Source organism: Melozone crissalis, unplaced genomic scaffold, assembly GCF_028551555.1.
Source record: "Melozone crissalis strain CALT ecotype California unplaced genomic scaffold, PUWL_Pcris_2 ptg000012l_1, whole genome shotgun sequence".
In the NCBI taxonomy this organism is placed as follows: Eukaryota; Metazoa; Chordata; class Aves; order Passeriformes; family Passerellidae; genus Melozone; species Melozone crissalis.
The window spans coordinates 1887850-1908399 of record NW_026535790.1 but is presented as its reverse complement, the minus strand read 5'-3'; the positions used below and the strand labels follow the sequence as shown (position 1 = coordinate 1908399).

Genomic DNA, 20550 nt, shown 5'->3' with positions numbered 1-20550 from the left:
AAGAGGAGCTCCTGGCTGTGTCCATCCTGCTGAGTGTGGTGGGCACAGGGCTGGGAGAGCAAAGCAGGGCTGGGCTGAGGCACTAGGCTGCTCCCAGTGGCCACATGGAGTGGGAATTGCTGGTGTCAGCTCTCTCTCCATCCCTTCAGGGTTTTCTATCCCCTTTTGCCCCTTGAAGTGTCCAAGGTCAGGCTGGGTGGGGCTTGGAGCCACCTGGGGTAGTGGAATAGGCAGGGAGTGGAATGAGATGGGCTTTAAAGTCCTTTCCAACGCAAACCACTCCATGATTTTATGAATACAGTGCTTTGATAAACGTGATTTTCTCCAAAATCCTTGGAAAAAGCCCTAAAAGCTGTTCTGTGTGCCCTGGCAGGGGAAAAAGGTTTTGCTTCAGTCATGCCTGCATTCAAACTGCTGCTCTTTTGCTCTGCTGCTGTGCTGGAGGGGCAGCTGTGCATGTGGGATCCCACCAGGTGAACTTCAGGAGGAGCAGAAGGCTTTCCATGGGCAGCTCTTCACCTGGAGGCCTGGCAGGAGGGCTCCCACCCCTCTGCCCAGTGACAGGGGATCAGCTGGAGCTCAGCACCAGCACTGGCAATCTCAAAATTCCTTCATTTGCTCCAAGGCATGCTGGGGAAATCCCCAAATCTTAGGAGAGGGGCTGGCACTGTGAGGGGGAACAAGAGCTTTGGCTTTTGGGGGGTTCTGCTGCTGTTGCCATGGTTCTCCAGAGATGAGCATCAGAAGAGATTGTCCCTGCCTGTGTGTAGGAGCAAACAGGCAGGACTGAAGCTGAGCCTGCCTGGGGTGCAGAACTGGAAAACTCAGTTCTCCTTGCTCCATAAATCTTAAAACACAAACCCAAATGGATTTGAGATGCTGCTCCAGCTGAAGTGTGGGGATTTGAGTCCCTGCAAATCAGAAGCTGTAATGAAGATTTGCAAACAGTTTATTTGCTGTTGAGGGATGGAAGGTTTTACCAGACAGGACAAAAAAAAAAGGTGCTCCAAGGGCTAATTGAGGAGTTTTGAATGGTGATTTTTGCAGGGAATTCAGATTAATAATAACATGTCCTCTTGGAATGGGGTGGGAGAAAGCAGCAGTGATGGGAACTGCTGAGTCAGCAGTGGGTAATCCCTCCTGCCCTGGCCAAATCCATCCTGGCTCACAACAAAACCTCCCTCCAACTCTTATTTAGTCCCTCTTTCTGTGATCTGCTTCCCAAGCCCTGCAAAGGCTGAGGTGCACCCTGTGGTGCCCACAGAGCAGCACCTGGGCCTGGGGTGATTCCAGAAGTTGGATTCCTGTGCTCAGAAATGCAACACAGCCGAAATTCTGCCGCGAACCCACTCGGCTGTAGAATCTTATCGTTTTGCTTCTTGTGTGTTTGTTTTAAGCAGGCAAATGAGGTGACTGACAGTGCCTACATGGGCTCAGAGAGCACCTACAGCGAGTGTGAGACCTTCACAGATGAGGACACCAGCACCCTGGTGCAGCACGAGATGCACGACGAGGTGGAGACCGACAGCGCCATCGACTCCGCCGTGCACTCGGAGTTCACCGATCCCATCGAGGAGCCGGAGCATGGGTGAGGAGAAACCCCACCCAGGGCATGGGGGACGCACAGCCCCAGGCTTTCACACCCAGTTTGTCTTGCTGGAAATTGGGCTTGTTCTTCTGATGCCTTCTGCAGGCTGACCTAGAGCAGAGACTGGACAGAGTTACAGAATAAAGCAGGGATTTGTTAGGAGGGCTCAATGGATGCACCTTGGGCAGCACGAGAGCCCAGCCAGGGCTGCACCCAAGGTGAACCAAAATGGTCACAAAATGAACAACCAGTCACGTTTATAAGTTCTGCTCCATTTGCATATTGGACTTAATTCATCAATTATACCCCCAGCCCATGCAGTCCCATCCTCCTTGTTTTTCTCTCTTCAGTCCATGTTATTCGTGCTCTTGGGCATGAGATTTGGATCGTTTGTCCTTGATCCCCAGCTAGAGAAGGAATTGTTTTGTCTCCCTACTCTGTGCGGAGAGCTTACCATCCCCTAATACAAATCCCAGACCCACACACTAAAGTCATACAGATTATGAAAAATATAAAAGCTAAAACCTGAGGCATCATTTTGTGTTTGTAACAACGTGCAAGACCAAAATAGCTCTTCTGGAGGAATAAGGAGAATAATTAGGCTGGTTTGTGTAGGCTGGTTTGGAGCCCAGCCTGGCAATCTCTTTGAGTTAATCGTTGCTTGCCTTGGGAGATCTTCTGTACCCTCATTAGCATCTTTAACCTCTAAAATAACTTCTCAGGTGATCCAAACACCTGAAAGACTTGCAGTTTTTAATCTATCACTTAAGCCAGAAACACAACATATAATTTTCCAGTCAGGAGGGGAACTCGTTCTATTTTTGTTTTCCCTAAAAACATATGTGCCCTTTGATGTGCAACCACCTCCTGTAATAACTGGTTTGAAACCTCTGCCTGGAGCACAGAAATGTGAGCCAAGATCTCCTTCCCTGGGTCTGAACTGCTGCTGGCAAAACTGCTCCTGGGCCCACCCCATTTTTGGAGGAAAAGTGGGGTTTGGGGTGAAACTGGGATGCTGGCAGGCAGGAGGGCAGGGAAGAAGTCCTTTAGGATCAGAATCACTGAATGGTTTGAGTTGAAAGGGACCTTAAAGCTCATCTCATTCCACCTTCTGCCATGGGTAGGGACACCTTCCACTAGACAAGGTTTCTCCAAGCCCCATCCTGGACATGTCAGTCCATCTACCAGTGCCAGATTAGTGCCCCAAGAGCACCAACCTACACCAAACCTCTGGAATCCCCTTTGCTTAAGGTCTGTCACACACAGGATGAGGTTTGTCCCAAAACACAAGGCCCAGAGTTGGTGCTCCAGGGAGTGCTTCCAGCTCTGCTTTTTGGGAGCTCCAAGCTTCCCTCCTACCCCAAAATCCCATCTGGGAACACCAGAGAGACAGCAAGCAGCACCAGGCCCGGGGCTGAAAGGGTGCTGTGGATTAGAGCAGAAATGGGATTATCCAGCTGGGCTCTTCTCACTGCAGCAGGCCAGCTCAGTGACAGTTAAATTGGGAGATAATCAGCTGAGAGCTCCCTGCCAGCAGCACGGGGTCCCTGCAGGGCCATGGCAGCCTGCGTGCGCTCCCGCCCGCTGGGGAAGGCAGCCTGCCTGGGATTCACCTGCCTGTAGGTACAGAACTGCCTGGGGAAACAGGGGAGAGGATTCACCTGCCTGTAGGTACAGAACTGCCTGGGGACAGGATTCACCTGCCTGTAGGTACAGAACTGCCTGGGGACATGGGGAGAGGATTCACCTGCCTATAGGTACAGAACTACCTGGGGAGAGGATTCACCTGCCTGTAGGTCCAGAACTGCCTGGAAAAATGGGGGAGAGCAGCTGGTCCCCATGCTTGCCAAGGCTGGGGTCAGCAGGACAGGAAGGATGGGATTGTTGGAGAGAGTCCAGAGGAAGCCACAGGGATGCTCCAGAGCCCCTCTGCTGTGGAGCCAGGCTGGCAGAGCTGGGGGTGCTCACCTGGAGAGGAGAAGCTCCAGGGACACCTCAGAGCCCCTGCCAGGGCCTGAAGGGGCTCCAGGAGAGCTGGAGAGAGACTGGGGACAAGGGATGGAGGGACAGGACACAGGGAATGGCTCCCACTGCCAGAGGGCAGGGATGGATGGGATATTGGGAATTGGGAATTGTTCCCTGTGAGGGTGGGCAGGCCCTGGCACAGGGTGCCCAGAGCAGCTGAGGCTGCCCCTGGATCCCTGGCAGTGCCCAAGGCCAGGCTGGGCAGGGCTGGGAGCAGCCTGGGACAGTGGGAGGTGTCCCTGCCATGGCAGGGGTGGGATGGGATGAGCTTTAAGATCCTTTCAACCCAAACCATTCTGTGATTCCCTGTTACCCCAGCTGTGGGCTTGGGAAGGTCAGATGTCCTTTGTGTGCCCTGTCCAAGCCTTTTCCCAGATTGTTCAATGTGTGCAAATTCTAGGCAGCCAAAAACTTCATTAGATTTATAGATTTGAAAGGTTTGAAATGGAAACCTATGGGTGTGCTGAGGGCTGGTTTTGGTGCCATCAGACCCCACACAGGAGGACACCTTTGGTGCTCAGGGACAGCCTGGGAGTACAGTTCCTCCAGTGCAGCTGCTGGGCTGAATCAGAGCTTCAGCATCACTTCTCAGGGGCTCTCAGAGCTCAACATACCTGAAATGGTTTGAGCTTAAAGCTTGTTTAGGCTGTGTGTACTGAAGATTAGTTGGACTCTGGATCCTGAGCCTTGAGATGAGAATAAGAAATATAATTTACTTCCCAGGTTGAGGGTTTCCAGGTGCCTGATCAGATCTGCTTCTGTACAGTGCTTATCAAACCACAACCCCAAATTTAGAGTTCTGGGCTTGGGTTTTGTTTTTGAATTATCAATTCCACCCCCTGGCTTCTATTCCTGGAGAGATTTCCACTGCTTTTGGTGAAAGTCTGACTCACCACAGGGATGGATGGGTTCCAGTGGATCCCACTGTGGAATATTGGTGCTTCCAAGGGCAGGAGGAGTTTGTGCAGATGCCCACAAGCTGGGCTGGATTTATTTGTGATTAAATAGAGATCTGGAGGGTTGACATGTTTATATTAGCAGGATAAGGGCAAATCCTTCAGATGGAGCAGGTTTTTTGTCATAAATGGCTTATCTGTAATCTTTTTTTCTTTCTGGTTTAGTCCAGCAATCTGCTCATATCCCATTTCCCTCTGCTAGCAAGTGCATGGAGATAAGGACATAGCCAGTATAAATTTTTGTAATAAAGCAATGTTATTATGATTTTTAGCCTAGAATTTTGGAGAGCAGAGCATGGTTAACCCCCCAAAACACAGAGCTGTGGCTCACAGCCCCGTGGCTGCTTTCACAGCCTGTTTGTTGCAAATCCCTCCTGCCTTTTCTCCAGCTTAATTTGAAAACTTCCATAGGGCAGGAAAGAGAGCTTGGCTTGGTGGGCAGGCCCTGGCACAGGGTGCCCAGAGCAGCTGTGGCTGCCCCTGGATCCCTGGCAGTGCCCAAGGCCAGGCTGGATGGGGCTTGGGGCAGCCTGGGACAGTGGGAGGTGTCTCTGCCATGGCGGGAGGTGGGATGGGATGAGCTTTAAGATCCTTTCAACCCAAACCATTCCAGGGTTCTGTGTCTTCATGCAATGGAAAGGCTCTTCCAGAGCTTTTCTGTGCTGAGCTGTGTCCCCACAGGAGTAAGGGACATCCCAGGAGCTGTGCTGGGTGTGTTCAGGGTTTACACCAAGCCTTTAAACACTGCAGCCTCCTGGCTCTGGTGTTAAAAATACATGGAGCAGCATTCCCCACTGCAGCATTGTCACACACAGTGTGTTCCCAGCAGGAGCAGGGAAAGGGCTCCTTTGTCTTGCAGGGGGTCTGTCCCAGCTGCCTGAGCCCTCCCCTCCCCAGCACCAATCCCCCTGGGCTATGGGGTTAAAGCCTTGAGAGGATTAGGCAGCAACGAGCAAGTGTGAGCCTGGCACAGGCTGCTGTGGAACTCACAGCATTTGGGATGGGGCTGGGACATGCCCAGCTCTTTCTCTGCCATGCCAATCACAGAAATTGGTGTTTTAGTCAAGCAAGGGCTTGTCACCAACCCTGGCCACTGTCCTGCAAGTCTGAGTGTCCCCAGTTGCAGCTGTCAGTGGAAAAACTTGGTTTATTGGGGTAAAAAATCACCATAAATTACCCAGTGGTGCCTGGGCTGTTTCTGTCCTGTCCTACTCTGCCAAAATGGGAGACATCACTCACTTGGACATCACTCACTTGGTGGGGTGGGTTGACCCTGGCTGGACACCAGGAACCCACCAAAGCTGCTCCATCCCTGCCCTCCAGAGATGGACAGGAAAAGAAAATATAACAAAGGGTTCATGAGTTGAGATAAGGACAGGGAGAAATCACTCATCAAATACCATCATGAGCAAAACAGGCTCAAATTTGGGATATTAATTGGATTTATTACTGACAAAATCAGAGCAGGATAATGAGAAGTAAAATCAGACCTTAAAAAAGCATTCACCCCCCCATCATCCCTCCTTCCCAGTTCCCCCTTCTTCCCCAATGCTCAGGGAGATGGGAGTGGGGGTTGTGGTCAGTTCATCACAAATTGTTCCAGCCACTGCTCAGGGAGAGGAGTCAGAGTCCTGCCCCTGCCCCCAGTGTGGGTCCCTTGCACAGGAGACAGCTCTCCCTGAGCCTCTCCAGCCTGAGTCCATCCCATGGGTTCTCCAGGAACTGCTGCCCCGTGTGTCACTGCTGTGGGGTCACTCCTTCAGGCACAGCCTGGGTCCCCCACAGGGTCACAGATCCAGCCAGGACCCTGCTCCTGTGTGGGCTCTATGGATCTGCAGGACCCTGTCCCAGCACAGCTTCCCATGGGCTCACAGCCCCTCTCAGGCACCCCCTGCTCCAGGCCTGGGCTCCTGCAGGGGCTGCAGGTGCATCTCTGCTCCTCCCTGCCCTCCATGGGCTGCTGGGGCACAGCTGCCTCCCCATGGGCACAGGATCTCAGGGTCATCCCAGGAATCTCAGGGCAATCTCAGCTCTGGTGCCTGGAGCAGCTCTTGGCCCTGCCCTGCCCTGCAGAGCTGTTCCTCTCCAGTGCCCTCACCCCACTCCTCTCTGCACTCAGTTCACTGCCCCATCCCCTTTTTGTGTTTTCCCTCTCAAATCTGCTATCCCAGAGGTGCCATTCCTGGGGGCACAACCTCAGCCAGCAGCAGGTCCATCTTGGAGCCACCAGGGATGGGCTCTGCTGGACATGGGGGAGACTTCCAGAGATGGGCTCTGCTGGATATGGAGGAAACTTCCAGGGATGGGCTCTGCTTGACAAGGAGGAAGCTTCCAGGGATGGGCTATGCTGGACATGGGGGAAGCTTCCAGGGATGGGCTATGCTGGATATGGGGGAAGTTTCCAGGGATGGGCTCTCTGGATATGGGGGAAACTTCCAGGGATGGGCTCTGCTTGACAAGGAGGAAGCTTCCAGGGATGGGCTCTGCTGGAATGGGGGAAATTTCCAGGGATGGGCTCTGCTGGATATGGGGGAAACTTCCAGAGATGGGCTCTCTGGATATGGGGAAAATTTCCAGGGATGGGCTCTCTGGATATGGAGGAAACTTCCAGGGATGGGCTCTGCTGGAATGGGGGAAATTTCCAGAGATGGGTTCTGCTGGATATGGAGGAAACTTCCAGGGATGGGCTCTGCTGGATATGGGGGAAACTTCCAGGGATGGGCTCTGCTGGAATGGGGGAAACTTCCAGGGATGGGCTCTCTGGATATGGGGGAAACTTCCAGGGATGGGCTCTCTGAATATGGGGGAAACTTCCAGAGATGGGCTCTGCTGGAATGGGGAAAATTTCCAGGGATGGGCTCTCTGGATATGGAGGAAACTTCCAGGGATGGGCTCTGCTGGAATGGGGGAAATTTCCAGAGATGGGCTCTCTGGATATGGGGGAAACTTCCAGGGATGGGCTCTCTGGATATGGGGAAGCTTCCAGGGATGGGCTATGCTGGACATGGGGGAAGCTTCCAGCAGCTTCTCACAGAATCCACCGCTCCCCTGCCAAGTGCAAACCCCATACTCAGAAGGAGGATGCAATGCAAAGGCTGCTGTGGCCCCTCTAACCTCTGTCTGTCTGTTCCCCCAGGTCCCACCCCCACGAGCTGGCCCTGGGCTCCGAGCTCAGCCACTCCATTGTCACCGTCATCAGCGGGGAGGAGCATTTCGAGGATTACGGGGAGGGCAACGAGGCCGACCTGTTCCCAGACCCTTTGTGTAATGGGGAAAGCAGCTTTGGCAGCTCCTCCTTCCTCTCTCCCAGGTAATGCCCAGCCCTGGTGCTGCTTCACTCTGCTCTGTGGGACTGGGGTTTCCCTGTGGTTTGCCAGCCTGGCAGACTCTGGATTCAAGGGGATAATGGTCTTGGAAGTGGAGGAGGAATTCCCCCACGGTGGTTCCTTTCCCTGGTCAGTACCCGTCCTGTGACACCCAGCAGGAGGTGGAAGAGCTGTCTGCATTTCCAGTGTCACATTCTCACTCCAGTGTCACACTCTCCCTCACTGAACCCTCCAGGAGAGAAAACCACCTGCAGCTTTACTCCTGATCCTGCAGGATGACTCTCATGGTTTTTCCCTCTTTTATTATTTTGGGCTTTGATGCAATGTTTGGTTGGATTTGCATGAGCTGCAGCAGCATTCCTTCTCTAGGGATGTGCAGAGCAGGAAGCAGGCTGTAGCGTTTCCTCCTTGCTTTAGGGTCTGAAACCAGGAAAAAGTTCCATTTTCCAGTCTGAGCAGGATGGGCTGAGGAGCTGGTGGGGTGGTACACACCCTATCAATACTTACTGTCTAAAGAAAATTAGTAAAAGCTGGAATATCATCCAGCCCACAAAGTGTCTGGGATGACAGGTAACACTGGGAATGTGTTCCTGCATTGGAGGCACAACTCTGCACAGGGCAAGATTCCCTGCCAGCCACACACCTGTGCTAAAGACAAAACTATAAAGACTTCTTTCTCTTTGGAATGACACATCTGTGCCTTTCTGCAACCATGTAAACTTCTCAAAACTTTTTTTTTCCCATCTTCCTGTTTTTCCCAGCTTCCCAAACCCTTCATGGAGTTTGGACAATTCTGGGTGCACAGGGCTGGCAGGGAAGAGCAGGTCAGGGCTCATCTCTTTTTGGCTGGTGCAGCAGCAATGTTGGAGGTGTTAATGGCAAATAGGAGAGTTGCTGTAAAGAATTCCCAACCTTTCCCTTTAGGAAAGCAGTGTTCCAGCACTGGGATACCCTGCACAGTCTCTGATCCCTGCTTGTCCTTACTCAGTGCAGGAATGTGGGGCTGGCTGTGCTGGTGCTGTGGCACAGGAAGAACTCTGGTTAAAACCCAGCCTTGGTGTTCATTTTTCCTGCCAGCCTCATCCAGAAGGCTCCTGGCAAGGAAATACCCAGCTAAAGGAGCTTTTCAATCTCTTGAAATTTTCTTTAACATCAGGCCAGAGCTCCCAGTTTGCCCACGCTGCCAGTGTTCCAATCTTGCTCTGCCAGAGCAGCATCTCTGCTCTGCTCTGTCTCTGGATCTGATCCACACCTTATCCCATCTTCCCTGTGCTGGGAGGGGCTCCCTGGGCACGTGGCCACACAGCTCGTGGTGGTTTGTGCTGGAGCTTCTCTGCTGGGGCTTGCTGGGGAGGGAGGCTGCAGATAAACCCTGCAAAGCCTCTGGAGTCAGGAATGTGGGGCTGTTGGAGCTGAAGGATTTCCTCATGCCTCTCAGGCCTAGCCTTCCCTTGGATTATTGCTGTGTGTGTGAAATCCTGCCCTAAACATTCCCTGAGTCTGTGCAGCTCTTCTGACTTTGGGTAGGAAGGGACAGAGGGATTGGCTCCCACTGCCAGAGGGCAGGGCTGGATGGGATATTGGGAATTGGGAATTGTACCCTGGCAGGGTGGGCAGGCCTTGGGAAGCTGTGGCTGCCCCTGGATCCCTGGCAGTGCCCAAGGCCAGGCTGGGCAGGGCTTGGAGCCACCTGGGATAGTGGAAGGGGTGGGGTGGGATGAGCTCTAATGTCCTTTCCCACCCAAACCATTCCATGCCTGAGCAGCCCCAGTGTGTTTAAACACAGGCTGTCCCTGGTTCAGGCTGAATGGGTTTTTGGCTGTATTTTGAATACAAAGAACAGCATCACATCACCACAGCCCCTTTCCATGCTACAGAAGTCTCTAAATAGGAATAATTTCTAGAAATTCTCCTGCCACAACTCCAGAGGATGAACACAAACCCCAAGAGCCTTCAGGGAACACTGTGGGGTGCAGTGCTTCCCTGCCCAGGCCTTCTTTGTGATCCCTCCTCTTGATTCTTCCCTTGCATATCCATCCAGTGGAAAAGCCTCTTTGCAGCTCTCAGTGGGAAATCAAAGGAAAAGCTCCTTGAGCCCATCCCAGCCAACAGGAAGGACCTGGGAAGACAAATGTTGCTCCAGGAGATGGAGGGAGGCCCAGGGAGGCTCTGTGTTGTACAACCACAGAATGTGCTGAGCTGGAGGGGACCCATCAGCATCCTGGAGTGGGTGGGGACAGCCCAGGGCTGAGCTCTCACCCACTCCAGGGGCAGGGAGCCAGGGCGGCCCGGGGCCAGCAGGGTCTGCACACACCCCAGGAGCTGCCAGCCTGGCCTGGGGCTTCTCCTCCACACTTCTCTTCTCATGTTGATTAATGCTGGTTAAATTTGGGTTCCCACCTGGCCCAGGCTGCACCACCTGGGAAGGGAATGCACCCAAGAGCACCCAGAAAAGGGACATCCCTTCTCCCAGGTGCCACTGTCACCTCTTCCCTGCACAAACCCTGAGCCACCAACCTGTCTGCTGCTGGGAGAAGGTTATCCTGGGGCCACACCTGCCCTGAGGGGCAGGGGAATGGTTTGCAATTGATTTTTTTTTCCAGGAATAGGAAGAGATGATAATTTGGCATTTGCTGGTGTCCAGCCTGTCTGAGGGGGCTGGGGAATACTGTACAGACAGCACAGCCTCCAGGCCTGACCCTGGGCTGGGGACTGGGCCAGGGCACCCTCAGGATGCCCCAGGCCAGGAGTTTCTGGTGTGTTTGTGTATCCCAGGATTCACTGCCCCTCCCTGATGCCTGTTGGGTTTATCTTGCTTGTGTTTGCTCACACCTTTACCTGTCTCTCTTATGGAACTGCTTGGGTTTTTCACTATTTAACCTTTCTTTGATTCACATCCGTGGCTTCCAGAAGCACAGGAAGGGTTTGTGGAGTCTGGCCCCAAATGAACACAAACCATTTGCAGTTGAGAATCCTCTCTGTCCTGCCCAAATCATGAGGAAATATCTCCCAGCTTCCCAAGCTGTGAAAGCCCTACAGACCCCCATGGCCCTTCCCAAATGGCAATCCCTGCAGGAGCACAGCACTGCTGCTGGGCTGTGCTTTGGAGGAGTGAGGTGTTAAACTGCACCTATCCATTTCATCTTGGCTTTAAAGTGAAAAGTTTCCAGTGAAAATCTGACTCTGTGCTTTACTAAGGCAGGTCTGCAGCAGCACAGCTGCTCTACTTTTAAAGCATCCCATTGAAAAGTGGGACACTGACCAAAGGATGATGGAATCCCACAATATCCTGAGTGGGAATGGACCCACCAGGATCATCCAGAGCAGCTCCTGGCCCTGCACAGACCCCAACAATCCCACCCTGGGCATCCTCCAGACACTCCTGGAGCTCTGGCAGCCTCAGGGCTGTGCCCAGCACCCTCTGGGGGAAAAACCTTTTCCTAAAATCCATTAAAATCCCCCTTAGATTCAGCCCTGGCCCACAGCACCCAGTCCTGCAGTGTGCAAGTTCATTCTGCACTTACTGAGGCAAACCAGGAGCCTCCTGAGACAGATTGCCTGGAAAATCCTGCTGGAAAATAAACTTTTCAGTGGTGTAGGTTTGTGGGAAGCACTTATCTCACCTGCCCTGGGCTCCTGGGGATTGAGATTGGTTCAGGGGTTTGGAAATGTGGGCCAAGCTCAGATGCTGGGAGTCTCTAGGAGGAGGGTGATGGAAGTGTTGCTAATTATCAACTATATAAATTCTGTTGAGCAATTACAAATTATCAATCAGCAGCATATTGTTATAAATTATTCTAAATTAGAAATGTTCTATATATTATTATCAGCAACCCCACACTGGCTTTAATTTGGCTTCAAAAACCATGGTGGGAGCCACCCAACCTGCCCTGAGATTTTAATTCAAATTTCATACCTCCCACCAACAATTCCCCTACATTGAGGTATCCTCAGTATATATAAATTCTATTGAGCAATTACAAATTATCAATTAGCTGCATATTGTTATAAATTATTCTAAATTAGAAATGTTCTCTATATTATTATCAGCATCCCCACATTGGTTTTAATTTGGTTTTGAAAACTATGGTGGGAGGCAACCCAACCTGTCCTAAGTTTTTTATTCAAATTTCATACCTCCCACCAAAAATTCCCTACCTTGAGGTAACCTCAGTATATATAAATTCTATTGAGCAATTATAAATTATCAATTAGCAGCATGTTGTTATAAATTATTCTAAATTAGAAATTTTCTATACATTATTATCAGCAACCCCACATTGGCATTAATTTGACTTCGAAAACCATGGTGGGAGGCGACCCAACCTGCTCTGAGTTTTTTAATTCAAATTTCATAGCTCCCACCAAAACCTCCCCTACCTTGAGGTATCCTCAGTATATATAAATTTTATTGAGCAATTACAAATTATCAATTAGTTACATATTGTTATAAACTAGTCTAAATTAGAAATTTTGTATATATTATTATCAGCATCCCTACACTGGTTTTAATTTGGCTTCGAAAACCATGGTGGGAGGCGACCCGACCTGCCCTGAGATTTTAATTCAAATTTCATACCTCCCACCAACAATTCCCCTACATTGAGGTATCCTCAGTATATATAAACTATTGAGCAACTACAAATTATCAATTATTTGTATATTGTTATTAATTATTCTAAATTAGAAATGCTGTATATATTATTTTCAGCATCCCTACACTGGTTTTAATTTGGCTTCGAAACCATGGTGGGAGGCAACCCAACCTGCCCTGAGATTTTAATTCAAATTTCATACCTCCCACCAACAATTCCCCTACCTTGAGGTACCCCCAGCTTGTGGAAGCCACGGCTGCAGCTGCTCCCTGTGCCTTCTGTGCTGTTGACATGACCCTTGTGATCTCTCTAGCACCAATCCCCTCGCTGCCAAACTGCACAGCATTCTCGCAGATGAAGCTTTTGAGTTTTACTGTAGCCAGTGCCACAAACAAATCAACCGCCTCGAGGATCTCTCTGCTCGCCTCAATGATCTTGAGATGAATAGGTAACTGGATGTGCATGGCCATCCCAGCCTGGGAAGGATGTTCTGCATGGGGAGGCTCTCCTTGTCTGGCACAGCTTTTCCCTCTGTGTGCTGGTGGGGAGGGGATGAGTTTCACCCAGCCACAGGAGGCTCTGCAGGTGTTTGAGGTGGTGGGGAGCTCATGGAGTGTGAGCAGGAGGTGCCTGTGATGCAGACAGGGGGCTGGCAGACAAGGAGAGCATTCCCTGCCCTTTGCATGCCTGTGCATGGTGGGTTCCATGGGAGCAGTGAGCTGCCCATGTGTCACTACAGGACACAAAACAACACGAGCACACACACTGCTGTTCTCAAGGTGAGAAAAGGGGAGTTTATTTTTATAGATTTCTAAAAGTGCCAGTGGATTGGAGGGTGAAAGTGCCACCGCTCCAATGACACTGGACAAACCAACAGTCTATCAGATTTTTCTTCTTTTATAAAAGAATGCAAGCCAATAAGTTATTTACAGAAAGTGGGTGAGAAAGTTCATTACAAGAATATAAACATCAGAAGGCTTAGAAAATCTTAAAAAATCAGGGTGACAGCCATGTACAGTATTTCTGTCACCAAGGAAAGACTGGGAGTTGTGTGCAAGGGCAGGAACAGCCCATCCTCCTGCTGCAGGAACAACCTGAAGGCATCAGCCTGCTCCACAAGGAGCAGTAAAGTCTCATCTCACCCAGCTTCACCCACAGCCTGCCCACCCCGGTGTCACCATGGGCTGGGGAGATGTGACAGACACCAGGAACATCAGGAGGTTTTGGATGGAGTTTTGGAGGTCTCCCAGGCAGCAGCTGGATGTGGTGTCTGACAAGTGGAGAGGGATTTCTGCCTGTTGATTTGTTCATTCAGAGCTGGTTGCAGCCCTCTGGGTGGAAGGATGGTGGCATTGGGTGATAAATCTTTCTTTTCATGGGTATTGTGGCTATTCAGACCTGGTTTTTGTCATGTTCTTGGTCTCTGTCTGTCCTTTGCAGGGACAGTGTGATCTGGGGGCTCTCCTGGTCTATGGGAGGAGAACTGCAAAACAAATAGGAGCTTGAATTTCATTCTTTTTAATGAAAAAAAGGTCTCTCCCTTTGTTTTTCTTGGCTAAATAGTTGTCTTTGCTGTTGGAGGCCTTGAGGGTCAGTGATGGGTCTCAGGTTATGCAGGTATTAAGGAGAACACTGGTTTTCCCTGGAAGCCCCACTCCATTTCAGGTTTTCTCCCCCACATCTACCTGCAAAGCTGAGCTAACACCTCAGAGCCTCCTGTGATGGGTGGGATTTCCTGTGGAGCTTCTCTGTCCCATCATGGTGGGAATTCCACAGGCTTTGATTTGCCCTGTGAGTAGGTGCAATTCCTCCATCTGTGTTCAGGGCTCACCAAGTACACATTTACTGGGAATACATTCCAAGGGCCTGTGTGGAAGGGGCAGTGCCCCCTGTTTGTGTGCTGTGCATGGGAGGTGTCCTGTGCAGTGTGTGGGACATGCAGGACCTGCTGCTCCTCCCTGCATCACCACTGACCTGAGGCCCTCAGAGAGAGGACAAATCCTGGAGCAGCAGGAACTGGACCAAAATCTGGGACAAGCCTGAGGACACCTCCTCCAGGGGATTCTGGCAGCTGGGATGAAGCCCAAAGCACCCCAGAACAGCCTCACTCAGAAGAACTGTGGGCACACAGACAGTGTTTTATCCTTGGAACAAACTGGGGAGCTTGCTCCCAGCATTGGAGTGCAGCCTGGGAAAGCAGGGAAGACGCCTCCAGGAGCTTGGCATGAAGTGCTTTGTGCCTCTGTTTTGTTACAGTGCCCTTGCTGGTGTCTCAGCCTTTGGACACTGCAGGTGCCATCGCTTCCCCAGGAGATTTTTCCAGAGGAAAATATTTTCCCCCCAGTGCTGGAGCCATTCCTTACAATTCCTGGCAAACACCAGGGCCTGACCTCCTGCCCTTGGGCGCCGAGCAGCCTTGAAGCCCAGCCAGCAGCAGCTCTTGTGCTCCCTGGAAGTCTGGGATTTGAGGATGCACTTTGACCCAGGGCTGGTCACCCTCACAACAGCCCCCAGTCAGGTTTGGGGGTTGCTTTACAAAGCAAATTGTCCTAAGCTATTTTTAATCCCTCCTTCGAAGAACTCGTGTTGCAGCTCCAGGCAGGAGTGGACTTCCAGAGGATTTTGTTATTTTTTCCTAAAACTGAGCTAAGCACCAGGGAATGCAGCTGCTGCTTCTTGGATTGGAGCTGTTCCTGCTGCCATTGCTGAGTAAGGATTTGGTGTGGCATCTTGTGACACCAGTGTGGGTGGAAGATGAGGAGTGAGATCCAAGCCCTGTCCACTTCCCCAGCACCAGTCAGGACCAGAAGACTGGAAGGAGCATCTCAGCAAGGAGCTGCTTGTGGAAAAGGCTGGTTTTTCTCAGCAGGAAGAGCCTGCTGCCTGTCCCCTGCAGGTGGGACACAGTGACACAGCCCTTGGCTGCTGGTCCTGTGGTGACACTGATCCCTGACCGCTGTGGCATGGACCAGCTGGCTCAGACATGGATCCAAGGAGTGATTCCTGTCAGTTATCCCTGAAAAGGAGAGAGAGCTCATCCCCTTCCCAGCCACTGCAGCAGTGCCATGCTCAAAATCCAGACAGGGACACCACCAAGAGCTCCTAAAGCCTCTGGGCCAGGAGCAGGCAGCATTTCCTGGTGACCCAGAGCCCAGCAGTGGCATGGTGGCTGTGGAAGGGCACAAGGATGGATTGATCAGTGGGATCATGGCAGAAAGATGGATGTGCTGGTGTTGCCCAGTGCAGGGGAGCTCTGGGGATGGCAGGGTGGCCTGGGGTGCCCTGGGTGCAGGACATGTGGCTCAGTGTGTCATCAGCACCAGGCTGCAGCCCCCCCAGGCTCCCTGCTATTCTTAGCTCTTTCCTTGGGGATCGGTTTTCAGGCAGGGATCAGCAGGAGAGCAGAGCGTGGCAGGGGGCAGCGAGCTCTCCTCCAGCATTATTCCATGTGCTTTGTTATTCCTTGTTCTTCAGCACAGGAGTGGCCCCTCTCCTGCCCTTCCCAGGGGTTTGGGGGTGCATGCCAAGGGCTCCCTGCCAGAGCAGAGGATGTGCCCCGGACTCCATGCAGTTTCCTGTTTCCCTGGCTCTCCACTGTCAGCTTTTCTAACTCTTTCCTGTTTTTTCTTCATTTTGCAGTCCCAATAAAAGACTTTCCAGCAAGAAGGTGGCAAGGTAAGCTCATACTCCTGTTGTTGTTTGCTTGATCCGTGTGAGCTGCCAGCTCCATAGAAAGAAAACTCAAAATAAGCTTGGAGGGTTGTATTTCTGGATATATTCCATAGTGCTGGGGAAAAATTGGTTTAATTCTGGGATCTTTTTTCTGGAATGGGGGTTTCTCACTTGTGCACACAGCTGGAGGCTGCTGGCAACCTTATTCCTTGAGGAAAAATGGGGGGGGGCTTTTCCTCACACTCTGTCCTGCCAGTGCCCTAGCAGGGGGCACATGGAGCAGGGAAGGAGTCTCTAGAAGGACATGTTCCTCTGGGATATGTCCCAGTCTGGGATCCCTCCCAGTATCACCACGTCTGCAGAGTTCTGCAGGACCAGACCAGTCAGTACCCCACCTGGAGGGATTCTCCAGCACCCCCAAAATTCCATCTGCCTCAGACATCTCTTGGTCCTGTTTTACTTCATTCCATGTCCCCCTCAGCATTTGGCTTTGTGGGAGCAGCTCCCCCTGCTCAGTCAGGGGCTCTGGGACACCTGGGTGGGCTGCAGATGGCTCTGGTTGAATTTTAACCCTGGTTTAGCCCTGGTTTAAGCCCAGGTTTAATGCTGTGCTGCTTCTGTCCTGCACAACCACCTTGTGTGATGTCAGTCACCTTTTCTGTGTGAGCATATCCCCAGGGATATTGGATGTATTGGATATATCTAGGCAGATCTCTGGAGCACGGGGTCCTTCCCTCCCCTCTCAGTGTCACCTGGTGCTCACCTTTCCTCCTCTCCCAGCTCCCCCATCCCTCCTGTCCCATGCCATCCTGATTTTAAGGATAAACTGACTCTTACCTCTCTGTTCTGCCTCTGCCACGCTCAGGAGGGAGATTCGCCTCTGCACTTGTTGCATTTCTCCTTGCTGGTTTCCCAGCAGGACAGGGACACTGTGGAGGAGCAGGCAGCTCAGTTTGGGAACGTTGCTGTTCCTGACACTCTCTCTGCTCCCTGTGCTGACCAAGCAGCTTTCCTGCACCTCTTCCTCCCACTGTGCTCTCACACCTTTCCCTTCTCCATTTTTCCTGCACTCAGCAATCTCCCCTGGCATGGTTCCCCTCCTGGAAAGGAAGCAGATCCTTGATATTACATTTCCTACTTCCACTCATCTTGCTTTCTAGAGCTTTGTTAAAAACACTGGCAGGAAGGAGGGCTAAGGGGAGCAGTCTGTCCCCAGGTTTCCTGTTTTAGGACTCGTTTTTGTCCCGTGCCTAGCACAGATAATTTTGGGAGGATTTGAGTTAAACTTTTGGGAACAGAGATACCCTATCTTATGGGGGATTGAGCCCTCCTGGCCCTTTGCTTTTCTGAGGCAGCAGTGTGTGGGCTTGTGTAAATATTAGTTAATTCAAGAGCAGTCAGGTTTGGTTTGTGATAAGGAGGGAGATAACAGGGTTTTGCCCAGCCAGATCCTTAAGCTCAGCCCAAAGCAAATCGTTTGTTGCAGATACTGTAATTAGTGAATAATCCCAAAACATTTGCTTTTAGAAAATTGATTTTATTTTGGTAAGGGCTCTTTCCTCATTTTTCTTATCCGGGTTCTGCTCGTGCCAAGAAATCTCAGCTGCTTAAGCCCTGTTGTGCTTGGCACCATTTAAATGACAAATGTGCCTGAGACTTTAAAATCTAAATAGAAACTGAGGGTGAGGATGTAAAATCAGGCTGTGGTCTCTTGGTAAATGCCAGTTGTGCTTAGTGAGTCCTGGCATGAACACACTGTGGAGTGGGAGGATTTCAAGAGCCAATGGTACAAATTCCTGGGAACAACAGAACTTTAAAGAGACCTCTGTGGTTTTGTCATCCATCCTCTGCTCAAAGCAGGAGAGCAGAGTGTTCTTCTCCTGCCTGGGGTGCCAGGGCTGGAACACACCCCCTCTCCAGGGCAGATTCACAGCCATGCTGAGGGAGCAGCCCCTCTCCAGGGTGTCCTTTGGTTTGTCACAATGCTGGGGACACCGAGCAGCCTCTCCTCAGGGTGTCCTTTAGATTGCCACAAAGCTGGGGACACCGAGCAGCCCCTCCTCAGGGCGTCCTTTAGTTTGTCACAAAACTGGAAACACCAAGCAGCCCCTCCAGAGTGTCCTTTAGCTTGTCACAAAGCTGGCACACCGAACAGCCCCTTCCAAGAGTACTCTTTAGTTTGTCACAAAGCTGGGACACCAAGCAGCCCCTCTCCAGGGTGTCTCTTAGTTTGTCACAAAGCTGGGGACACCAAACAACCCCTTCCCAGGGTGTCCTTTAGTTTGTCACAAATCTGGGGACACCAAACAGCCCCTTCCCAGGGTGTCCTTTAACTTGCCACAAAGCTGAGACAGCAAACAACCCCTTCCCTGGGTGTATTTTAGTTGGTCACAAAGCTGGGACACTGAGCAGCCTCTCAGGGTGTCCCTGGCTTTGTGACAAGCTAAAGGGCACTCTGGGAAGGGGTTGCTTGGTTCCCCCTCCTTGTCACAAAGCTGGGACACCGAGCAGCCCCTCCTAAGGGTGTCCTTCAGCTTGCCACAAAACTGAGGACACCAAGCAGCTCCTTCCCAGGGTGCCCTTTGGTTTGTCACAAAGCTGGGGACCCCAAGCAGCCCCTCCTCAAGGTGTCCTTTAGGTTGTCACAAAGCTGGGACACCGAGCAGCCCCTCTCCAGAGCGTCCTTTAGCTGGTCACAAAGCTGGGACACTGAGCAGCCAGGATCTCCTTTCGTTTGTCACAAAGCTGGGACACTGCTGTCACGAGGCCTCGTTAATGATTAGCTCACCCAGGCTGGGGGGTCACAGCAGCCTCGGGGGGTTTGCCCCCCTCCCTCCCCTTGCACCCCACTTCTTCCCAGCCTTATCAGCCCTGGCAGTACTCTGGCCTGTGCTGGATAATGCACGGCCTTGGGGCTGGGCTAAAGAAGGAAAGTGGGAAGAGGGAGCTCTTATCTCTCCCCATTCCAAAGAGCAATCAATGATCGCGGTGTGAAGTCCCGGCCCCGTGTCCACGTTGGAGCGCTGGATTTCCCGGGACAGCTCCGTGGTGAGGGGACAGCAGCACTCGGAGAGAGCAGATCCTCTGGAGAGGCTGAGGAGGGCGGGAGGTGGCGGCGGGCCGGCCGCTGTCACCTGGTGTCGCCATGGTGCCGGTGCTGGGGCTGATGCCGCTGCTGCTGTGGGTCGGGGTGGTTTGTCTCTGTTTCAGGCAGCTGCACCAGACGAGCTCGCTGGCCGTGGGGGTGATGGAGGAATCCTACCGGGAGAGCCTGGAGTGCACCGACGAGGACATCACCGACAAGGTGGGGCCTCCTCCGCGTGCTGCTGCCCTGAGCTTTGCTGAAATGTTGAGAGGAAAGGGTTCTGGAGTAAAGTCTGTGGGACCCTGCAGTGTTCCCAGGCAGGATCAGGGTGAGGCTCCTCCCTTCAGATGAGCCCTCCCCATGGAGGGGATGGAGGAGCAGAGCAGCGCTCCAGACGCTCTGCAGGGTCAGGAGGTGACACTGCATCTTCTCCAGGGGCTGTGGCTTCCCCCAGAGTGCTGGGAGGAGGATTGGGCTGTTCACAGGCAGCAGTTTCACTTCTCCTTCACACAAGATGTTGTTCTGCTTTTCTGAGGCAGCCCACCCAATGTGAAAGAGAAACTTCCTCTCCTTGGCACACTCTGCTCATGCTGTCACACTCTGCTCGTGCTGTCAGGGTAGGGTTGGTTTTGTACTGATGCTGATGGATTTTCCTGAGGTATCACAAGAAAAGAGTTGTAGGATAAGATGGGAGCACAAGAAAGATTTTGAGTATTCCTAGTTAAAAAACAGGGAAAAGAAGCTAAGATTGTGCAGATGTCTACTGAAGTCCTGAAACTCCTTGGAAATGGCCTTTTAGCTCTGGAATGTGAATGTCCTGAGGAGTTTGGTGTGGAAGAGAAATGTGTATGTGTGTAGCTGCACTCAGAAATAATTATAATGCAGGGAAAACCTTTGAAAAATAAATAAATAACAACATTTTTCCAAGGGGAAGTTGAATAAAATAGTTGAGTTCCTTAAGGCATTTGACTTGGGAAACCTTTGATGGAAAAGGCACTGCTGGGAAAGGCCTTGTGTGTCTGCATGGCCTCTTTAACACTCCCATGTCTCCTGCCCTTCTCCCAGAGCCAGAGTTTGGCTTTTCTGGACATGCTCCTCATTTATTCTCCCCCAGGATTGTTTTATATGGAATTGGAATGAATTAAATGCAAATACAGCTGGAATAAACCCTGTGGAGGTACAGGGAGAAAATCCACAACTCTTTTCCTTCCCTACCAGCTGTCATTGATCCCTCCATCTGTAAATTCAGCGTTTCCATCCTGTTCCAGGCAGTGGGGAGTTATCCAGCCTCAGGGCTGCACAT

The 20550-nt window shown here is 51.7% G+C and overlaps 1 protein-coding gene across 3 annotated transcripts in view; it reads left to right on the top strand.

Moving 5' to 3' along the window:
* CUNH16orf96 (chromosome unknown C16orf96 homolog) overlaps positions 1-20550 on the top strand; it is an 85275-nt gene that overhangs the window by 55669 nt on the left and 9056 nt on the right. For all 3 annotated transcript variants that reach the window (XM_054270884.1, XM_054270885.1, XM_054270886.1), the window contains 5 exons: positions 1401-1588; positions 7706-7879; positions 12804-12938; positions 16130-16165; positions 19373-19466. In XM_054270884.1, the coding sequence (XP_054126859.1) occupies positions 1401-1588; positions 7706-7879; positions 12804-12938; positions 16130-16165; positions 19373-19466 (627 nt within the window). The remainder of the gene's footprint in view (positions 1-1400; positions 1589-7705; positions 7880-12803; positions 12939-16129; positions 16166-19372; positions 19467-20550) is intronic.